At 42.4% G+C, this 10010-nt stretch overlaps 1 protein-coding gene across 1 annotated transcript; it reads right to left on the reverse strand.

Annotated features, from left to right (window-relative positions):
* Positions 1-238: 238 nt before the first annotated feature.
* On the reverse strand, positions 239-7192 carry LOC118833370 (XK-related protein 2-like). The gene is made up of 3 exons (XM_036740728.1): positions 6855-7192; positions 3922-4196; positions 239-912 (listed from the first exon to the last, which is right to left on the reverse strand). Exons 1-3 carry the CDS (start codon positions 7187-7189, stop codon positions 239-241), a joined length of 1284 nt encoding a protein of 427 aa, XP_036596623.1. The 5' UTR covers positions 7190-7192.
* Between the last annotated feature and the right edge of the window lie 2818 nt (positions 7193-10010).

Here is a 10010-nt window from a genome sequence, read left to right on the forward strand (position 1 = left end):
AAAGGGAAAAGAAAGTTGCACAGAATGTCTTAGGAACAACCAAATGTAGAAATCTCAGAAATACTTGTTCAGGATTCTTTGGTGAAAGGATAGGTAGACATCTCTTAACCTTATTGACATTTTTTTGCATTGTCTATTAAGCTAGCCCAACTCTGATCTACCCAAACCGGCAAATTGTCAGATATCTGTGTTTTTCTTTAATTTTAATGTTTAGATTTTATCAGTGTTTATAGCAGTATTACATTGCTTCAGACCGAGTTTCAACGTATTCTGGTAATGCTTTGTCTGACCACCCTGGATGCAAATACTGATGGAAGAGTAGCATGAAACCAATAGATAACAGGTAGGTTATGATGAGCTGTAGGGCAATTAGTGAGTCACAGCAATATAGTATTGTTTTCCCCCCTCGAAATCTAAACACCACTACCATGACCACATTTTCTATTAGCCTAATACTATAATGTAGAGCCATGTGACCCCAGTTCTGTGATTTATCAATTAATTCCCTATCCGCCAATCTCAGCTTCACTGCTGACCAGCAGGAGAAATTGATCCCTGCATATAGAATAGTGATTAACATAAACATGGCAAGAGTGCCCACCCGGCTAATATTTTTTTCAGTATTGCTAGGAAACTTAGCACCACTTCTCCAAAATTCAACCCAGGGCTCCAAGAGGGAAATCATCAAGATACCTAACATGAAGGGCACAGCTCTCAATTTTAAGGATGCAGAGAAGAGCACCAGAATTACAAGGCGTGAGGTTATCTCCAGACAACGCCAGATGGTGATACAGATGAATTCTAGAGCCTGTAGATTGATCTTATAGTCATCATACTTGATTTGGATGGCCAGTATATTACAGAGGATAGCCCCATAGGTGGTAGATATCAGGGCAAAGGTCATCAGCACAGCTGTAAGAGAAACAGAAAAGAATGAGAGGTTAGGTAATATCTAAAACTGGATGATAAAAATCCTACTTCAATCTTTAGTATTTGTGATTTGATCATTGTACTCCAAGCAAATAAGTATGAGTACTTACTTACAAGAGTGACACAAGAAGACATGACAAAATTTAACTGGCACTTGTGGCCAAAACACAAATTTTAGTTTTCATAGAATTTGTATGGGAGAATGAAGTAGAGTTGAAGAAGAGAAAGTACTATGAAAACTTGGAAGATTGAAAGCAATATATTGATTTGGTGGAATGTACATTTGGAAATATTCAAGGAGCTGAAGGAAAAATAAAAGAACAAGAAGGGCCTACTGGCAGAAGAGAAGAACTGGAATTCATCAAAGGAAAGCCTAAAGTGAAAAAATTAGAAGGAATTGAAAAGAAGAACTAAAGGAGTAAAGGAGTAGTAACAGAGGGGAGGGAAAAGCCTTAAAGAAAAGAACCACTTGAGGAGTTAGAAAAGAAGGTGGGTAAGAAAAGTTGACAACACACAAGCAAAAGGAAGCTGGATATAAGGTCAAGGTGTTAACAAAGTGATCACAAAGTAAGATGGAAGACCATCACCACTCTGGAGTTTCAGAATTTTTCTTCACCATTTTTCTAAGAAAGCTACTGATGTGAATGTTACATCAAATCAAATCCACAGGAATTGAATAAGTCCCTACATAAGCAAGGCACTGTGCTAAGCCCTGGGGTACAAAGAAAGGTAGACAAAATGTACAAACGTGTACAAGCAAGCTATGTATAGGATAAATTGAGGAGACTCAATAGAGAGAAGCATTAAAGAGAATTGGGAAAGGGTTCTTGTAAAGGTGGGAGGAATTAAATGGCGGGATCAGAGCAGGAGTGAAGAGCCTGCTTAAGATTTGCGTCAGGTCCAGATTGGTGGTTCTTGGGGAAGGAGGAGTCCTAGTGTGGCAGAGCTGGCTGTATAGAAATAGCTATGAAATCAACAGTGCATCCCCTCAAGCTTGGAAAAAAGTACTCCTTACTCTACAAGCAGTCATACCCTGCTAAAAAACTCAAAGGTCAAGTAAGTTGGCTGGGAATGTGGCCAGGCAGAGAAAACACACTCAGATTCAGTCTCAGACTTTGGAATCTTTCCTTGGTGACAAAGAAGACCAAAACATATAGCCAGAAGTCAACAAAGTCAAAAAGCGTATAGCAAAAGCCCCCAAGAAAAACATGAACTGGTCTGAGGCCATGGAAGACCTCAAAAAGGATTTGGAAAAGCAAGTTAGAGAAGTAGAAGAAAAATTGGGAAGAAAAATGAGAATGATGCAAGAAAACCAGGAAAAACAAGTCAATGACTTGCTAAAGGAGACCCAAGAAAATACTGAAAAAAGTTTTGAAGAAAACAACACCTTAAAAAATAGGCTAACTCAAATGGCAAAAGAGCTCCAAAAAGCCAATGAGAAAAAGAATGCCTTGAGAGGCAGAATTAGCCAAATGGAAAAGGAGGTCCAAAAGACCACTGAAGAAAATACTACCTTAAAAATTAGATTGGAGCAAGTGGAAGCTACTGACTTGATGAGAAATCAAGATATTATCAAACAGAACCAAAGGAATGAAAAAGTGGAAGACAATGTCAAATATCTCATTGGAAAAACCACTGACCTAGAAAATAGATCCAGGAGAGATAATTTAAAAATTATTGCACTACCTGAAAGCCATGATCAAAAAAAGAGCCTAGATATCATCTTTCAAGAAATTATCAAGGAGAACTACCCTGATGTTCTAGAGCCACAGGGTAAAATAGAAATTGAAAGAATCCACAGATCGCCTCCTCAAAAAGATCCCAAAAAGAAAACTCCTAGGAATATTGTTGCCAAATTCCAGAGCTCCCATATCAAGGAGAAAATATTGCAATCAGCCAGAAAGAAACAATTTGAGTATTGTGGAAAAACAATCAGGATAACACAGGATCTAGCACCTTGCACATTAAGGGACCAAAGGGTTTGGAATACAATATTCTGGAGGTCAATGGAGCTAGGATTAAAACCAAGAATAACCTACCCAGCAAAACTGAGTATCATGCTCCAAGGCAAAATATGGATTTTGAACAAAATAGAGGACTTTCAAGTTTTCTTAGTGAAAACACCAGAGCTGAATAGAAAAATTGACTTTCAAACACAAGAATCAAGAGAAGCATGAAAAGGTAAACAAGAAAGAGAAATCATAAGGGACTTACTAAAGTTGAACTGTTTTGTTTACAATCGTATATGGAAAGATGATGTGTATGATTCATGAGACCTCAATATCATAGTAGCTGAAAGGAATATGCATATATATGCGTGTATGTATGTATATAATATGTGTGTGTCTATGTATGTATATATGTAGGTGTATACACACACACACATATATGCACAGAGAGAGAGAGAGACAGAGAGAGAGAGACAGACTCTTGACATAACGGGAAGCCACTGGAATTGATTGCACAGAAGGGAGACAGATACATCATGGTCAGACTTCTGCTTTAGAATAATTATTTTGATAGTTGGGGGTGAGGGGAGTGGACTGAAGTGAAGAGAGGCTTCACATAGGAAGACCAGCTATTGCAACATCCCAGGCATGAAGTGATGAGGGCACTTTACTAGGGTAATGGCAGCATCAGAGAAGAAAAGGAGGAATGGTATGTAGAAGAGATTTTACAAAGCTATAATTGAGAAGCCTTGGCAACAGGAGATGTATAACAGGATATAGGGAGGATATACCACAGATGTGATAAAAGGGAGGCTAGAGGAAGGGGGAAAAATAGAGAACTGTATTGCAAAGGGAGGAGAGAGTACTGAGAAGAGATGCTATCAAGGTTAACAGGAGACTTTATTCATAAAACCCTGATAATTCATTAGATCCATGAGTTTGAACTGTAGGTCCACTTTTTCAGGTTGTCCTGTCATTAATCAACAATGATGATATGACACTCAGGTTTCCTGGATCCTAGGACTCAGTTAACACAACTTACCTCTACCCAGGGGAAGTTCACGTGCTGTAAAGGTGACATATAACTGATAAGTTAGTTGTGGCACTGACCCTAGGAAGGCCTGAATCAATGCCATACGTTTGAAGGCATTGTAGTGCATGCATAGTGTCTGTATTGAGTGGGCAATCTCCCATTCCAGTGTCACTTTGCTGCTGTTTTGGAGTATCTTTCTTCGTGCTGTACTGATATAGGTTTCCTCTTTTTGGAGTTTCTGTTTCTTCAGCAACTGAAGATATATCACAATAGCCTCCAAACATCTGTTAGAACAAACCATCATGGAAATCTAATCAAAGTTTCTCTTTGGCATATTTGAATAGATGGAAATGCTTCTTTCATAACTTCCTTTAGGTAATAATCTATTATCCTTATCAATTCTAAACACTTACTAGTATTCTTCTCTGTGAAAATTATTGTTAAGTCTTTATGGAAATACAAAGATATATAAAAGAACCAATTTATCTTTAGTTAATGGCAAAAATAGAGTAAAAATAGAGTTCTAAATTTCCTCTTTTCTTCCTGCCTGAAACAGGCAGAGAAAGCTTATTTTTACCAAAGACAGTTTTATAAATATACTTTGGGCTATCCATTCAGCAACCTCTCTTGATATGTAACATGCTAACCTCTTGATATGTAACACGTACCATCCTACTACTTCTCCAAATCCATCTGTTCTAGATATAATCTGTCTGCATCTACTACCTTTTATTTTTGTCCTTTCATAATCTTACCTACTAACACAACTTCAAATATTGGCTTGATACAGATAGTGGCTCCAGATATTTATTCTCTCCTGAAATTCAGACCCATCTCTCCAACTGGATGTCCCACTAAGACATAAACATTAGCATGCTACGAACTTCCTCTCCCCCAACCCTACTGCAACTTTTTCCATCATTTTGTCTGTGACAAATTCTCTCCCATTTAAAAACCTTGAAGTCATATTAATTTTATGTCATTTCTTAAACTAGTACTTATTTTACATGTATGTATTTTTGTAATTGTGGCCTAGTAGTGGCCCTGCCATGCATTGGGTACCTAACAAATGTTTGTTGAATGACTGATTCATCCAGTCCTTTCTATTCCCACCACTCCAAGACAAGCATTAACAACCATTCTGAATAAGGATAATAGACAACTTTCTCAGTGTTCTCAATTTTTAAACTTAGGTACATAACATTCAGTAGGTGAGAGTAAACAGTAGTAGAGGCAGACAGTTTCTATTTTCCTGTGTTTAAGTATGCTTTCCTCTACATTTTGAATACTCTCTCCACATCTCTACCTTTTCCAAACCTTCCCAGTTTTAAAATCCAAAATGCCTTACTATTCATGAAATCTGCTTAAACAATGTTGCCTTAATCAACCAACAAGTATTTATCAAGCACTGTGCTAGTCTCTGAGGTTACAAGTATGAAGAATTAAATGGTTGTTTATGCTGTCTATACCCCCCGCCCCTGCCCCACACAAATGCACAGAAACATAAACACAAACAACCTGCAATGTAGTCATTGTACATTTGACAAAATGCTCCTTCAGAAGTGGGACAAGGCTTCATGAATTGTTCCCGTCTTGGCTTAAAACTTTTGCTAGTAGGGAGAATTCAATTCAGCATACCTTTATTGGTAATCTACAGTGTACAAAGTACTGAAGTTGTTTTGAAAATAGGCTGTAGATTCTAGACACTCCCCCTTCAGCCTTCCCCTTCCTGTTGTCCCCAACAACCACAGCAGAAACAATAGATAGAATCCTGGGTTTGTGGGATAATGTGTTTTAAGAAATGATAAGCTGGTTGATGTTCGAAAAACATGGAGAAATTTGCATGAAAAAAAAGAAAAGGGAAATGAACAGAACCAAGAGAATGTTGCATACAGTAACAGCAATGTTTTCTGAAGAATAATTGTGAACAACCAACTTATTCTGAATACTATAAAAAATCAAATATAAAAGACCTGTGAAAGAAGATGCCATCCACCTCCAGAGGGGAAAAAACTGATAAATGAAAGTATACATGGTATTGTTTTACATGCATCAAATGGTGGCCTTCTCTAATGTGGGGTGGGGAGGGAGGGAGGGAAACAGGACCTTAAAGTGTATCCTAAACTATATTTAAAAAAAAAAAACAATCCTGGATTTCGATGTTGATGCTTAATATGTGAATAACCAGGGTCAAGTCACTTAACTGCTCAGAACCTCGGTGTACTTAAGGGTGAAATGGGAATACTTATAATACTAACCTCATAGGACTCTTGAGAGAATCAAATTATAGAATTTGTGTGAATTATTTATACATATGATATGAATTATTTATATATAATGTAATTTATTTTTATAAATTTATTTACATTTTATAAACTTCAAAAATTATTTAGATATGATATAATTTGTGTAAATTAGTGCAAATTTAAAAGGATTTAGGTGAGTATAAAATAAGGATGATGACATACTAACAATAACAATATCAATAGTAACCTATTACTTCGTGGCAATATCTATTCTTCTTGCGAACAGCTCTAATTTTTAGGGATTTTTAAAAAATCATGTCAAGATAAAACTTGCTTCTTTACAACTTATGTGTGCCGTTCCCAAGTCTCCCCTTTTTTGACTAAACCAAAAAAATCTAATTCTAAGCACTTAATGACAAGCATTCATGATCTTCCTGATTATTCTGTTATTCAGGCTAAGAACCTATACATCTAAAAATAACTACAGCCATCATCTCTTTCTTGGACAACGTGAACTCAAGGCACTTCTCAATCTCCTCCTCTCCCTCTGTTGGAATGTGAACTGGATAAAATGCTGTTAGAAGAAAGTTATGTGAAAGAAAACATATTCCAGAGTTAATATTAAAAGTATTACATATGTGTCTATGTATGTGTTTTTGCAAAATGTAGTAATCAGAAATTTTTAAAGTTGCTTACCTAACAATAGGTCCCATAAGTAGAAAGTGCATGAATAGCACTAGAGCTTTAATCTTGGATAAGTCCTTATGAACAACTATTAGAGTCAGTTGGTCCATAATAGATCCGCCAAAGCAGAAAATGGATGTAAACCCCGTCCAGAACCTGTCATTGTTTTTTCTATATATATCAATCATGTAGATAGCAGATGCAACCTCACCACAGTAGAGGAATGTGGAAAATAGGATGCTAAATGGAAATATGAACTGGGGACTGGGGCCGTGTATCATTCCTTCCTCCAGAGTCGGAACATGATCTACACTTTCTTCATCAGTACCTTCATAAGCTGTGTCCATCTTCAGGGTGCCGGGTATCACAGATTCTTCTGACCAATTAACCCCAGCTGCAGATTCTGGCCAAGTAGCAGTGAACAAGTTGCTTTTCAGAGTCTGTTTGTTTGTTTGGGAGGATGGGGGTAGGGGATGTGAACATTTGATAGGTAAACAGGAATCTGTCCTACAACAAATGTGATGAGATCCGAGTTAGAGAACACTGAAACAATTCTAATTTGATTTTAGTTTCTCCAGAATAAAAGCTATTAAATAAACTGCATTTCCATTAGGTCTACACAGACTTTTAAAATCCAGCCAAGAGTCCTGACTCTTTCTTGAGGCACTGAATTGTTACGGAAAAATCAATTTCTTTATGTTTTCTCATATTGTCCCTTGGAATAAGGACAGTCACCAACTATAAGGGTGAGAAGCTAAGTCTGCAATTTTAAAAAATAATTTTAAAAAATTTAAAAAATTTAAAAAAATTTTTAAAAAATAATTTAAAAAAATTTTAAAAACTAATATATTAATCTAAATATAGCCATGAAAGAAGTTCAAGGTGAAGTTCTGGGGGTAGGAAAGTCTTTCACTTTTGGTTCCTGGTGTTTTGTCCCTTATTTCATTGTCTCAGATACAAAAGGAGCTGCTTAATGGCTTGCTGTTTCTTCCTGGGAGGAAATCCCCCCACCCCAAGTTTATCAGTGAGTATCACATTTCAGGTCTACAATACATACACACCCACATGACTACAGACTCTCAACTATAGTAACCAAATTTAACTTTGAGTTCTAACACTCCCCAATCCATATTTTCCCTCTGAATCACCAAAAGGGTTTTGAAACAGCTGATCCCTCTGGCTCTAAGTCTTTCTGACACAATGGTTTCTCTACCAAGACTTTTTTCTAGATTTTCTTTTCCATATCCTGTGCTGCAGTTGAGTAGACAGAGCCTGAATCTTGCTGTCCTGACATTCTAGGATCCTTCTGATACTCTCTGTTAGCCTGAGTTTGAGAAACTTTAGGACTGCAGGGCCAGGCCTGGCCTGGCCTGCCCTACTGTGGATTGCCCTGCCCTGGCCTGAACTTCCCTGTCCTGTGCCCTTAACTGCCCTGGCCTGCCTTGGCCTGCCGTGCCCTACCCTGGCATCTCCTGACCTGGCCTGCCCTGCCCTGCCCTGCCCTGGAATGTTCTGCGCTGGCCTAACCTGCCCTGCCCGGGCCTTGCCTGAACTTGCCTGTCTTGGTCTGGCCTGCCTTGCCCTGCCCTGCCATGCACTGGCTTGGGCTGCCCTAACCTGGCCTGCCTGGACCTGGCCTGCCCTGCCTATTCTGCCTGCCATGCCCTAGCATGGCCTGCCTTGGCTGGGATTGGTCTGCTCTGGCCTGCCTGGCCCTACCTGGGATTACCCTCCCCTGGTCTCCCCTGCCCTGCGCTGGCTGGGATGGCCTTGCCTACCCTGGCCTGCCCGGGCCTGCCCTGCCTTGCCCTGCCCTACCCCCTGTCCTGGCCTGGCCCTCCCTGGCCTGGCATGCCCTTGCCTAGTCTGCCCTATTATACCCTGGCCTGGTCTAACATGCCTAGTCTGCCCTGTTATGCCCTGGCTTGGCCTGCCCTAGCCTGGCCTATCCTGTCCTGACCTGGCCTGCCCTGCCTATTCTGCTTGCCATGCCCTGGCGTGGCCTGCCTTGGCCTGGATTGGCCTGCTCTGGTCTGCCTTGCCCTGCCTAGGATTACTCTCCCCTGCTCTCCCTTGCCCTGCCCTGCCCAGGCCGGGATGGCCTTGCCTGCCCTGGCCTGCCCTGGCCTGCCCTGCCTTTCCCTGGCCTACCCTGCCCTGGCCTGGCATGCCCTTGCCTAGTGTGCCCTGTTATGCCCTGGACTGTCCTAACCTGCCTAGTCTGCCCTGTTATGCCATGTCTTGGCCTACCCTTGCCTGGCGTGACCTGCCTTGACCTGCCCTGCCTTGCCCTGGCCTGGCCTGGCCTGCCCTGCCCTGCCCTGATCTGGCCTTGCCTGCCCTACCTTGCTGTGGCCTGCCCTGGCCTGCCGTGCCCTGGTCTGGCCTTGCCTGATCTACCCTGCTCTGGCCTGCCCAGCCCTGGCCTGACCTGCTGTGGCTGGCCCTGCTCTGCCCTGGATTGGCCTGACCTGCCATTGCCTGGCCTGCCTTGCCCTGCCGTGGTCTGGCCCGGCCTGGGCTTCCCTGGCCTGCCCTGTCCTGGAGTGCCTGCCCCTGGACTGGCCTTACCTGTTCTGCCCTGGCCTGGCCTTGCTTGCCTTGGCGTGCCCTGTCCTGCCCTGTCCTGGCCTGCCCTGCCCTGGAATTCGCTGCCCAGGCTGCCCTGCCCACTCTGGCCTGACCTGCCCTAGAATGTCCTGCCATGGCCTGACCTGCGCTGCCCTGGCCTAGTCTTGCCTGCCATTTCCTGGCGTGGCCTGCCCTGGCCTGCCGTGCCATGTCCTGGCCTGCACTGGCCTGCCCTGCTCTGTACAGGCCGGCCCTGGCCTGCCCAGCCCTGGTCTGGCCTTGCCTGTTCTACCCTGCTCTGGCCTGCCCAGCCCTGGCCTGAGCTGCCATGGTCTACCCTGCCATGGTGTGCCGTGCCTAGTCTGGTTTGCCATGTTCTGCCCTGGTCTTCCTTTGCCCTGTCCTGTCCTGGTCTGCCTGGCACTGGCCTGCCCTGGCGGGCCTTGTCCTGTCCTGGATTGGCCTGGTCTGCCATTGCCTTGCCCTGTTATTCCCTGACCTGGCTGCCCTGCACTGTCCTGGCCTGGGCTTCCCTGGCCTGGGCTGCCTTGTCCTGCTCTGCACTTATCGGCCCTGGCTATCCTGCCCTGGCATGGC

Source organism: Trichosurus vulpecula, unplaced genomic scaffold (assembly GCF_011100635.1).
Source record: "Trichosurus vulpecula isolate mTriVul1 unplaced genomic scaffold, mTriVul1.pri scaffold_64_arrow_ctg1, whole genome shotgun sequence".
Taxonomy (NCBI): domain Eukaryota; kingdom Metazoa; phylum Chordata; class Mammalia; order Diprotodontia; family Phalangeridae; genus Trichosurus; species Trichosurus vulpecula.

What these genes read in the sequence shown, in the direction of transcription:
- LOC118833370 (XM_036740728.1), bottom strand. Translation starts at nt 7,189, where the DNA reads ATGGACACAGCTTATGAAGGTACTGATGAAGAAAGTGTAGATCATGTT. An exon ending in CTTATGGGACCTATTGTTAG is followed by an intron (nt 4,197 to 6,854) that starts GTAAGCAACTTT and finishes TTGTTCTAACAG; the next exon opens with ATGTTTGGAGGCTATTGTGA. An exon ending in TGAACTTCCCCTGGGTAGAG is followed by an intron (nt 913 to 3,921) that starts GTAAGTTGTGTT and finishes TTTCTCTTACAG; the next exon opens with CTGTGCTGATGACCTTTGCC.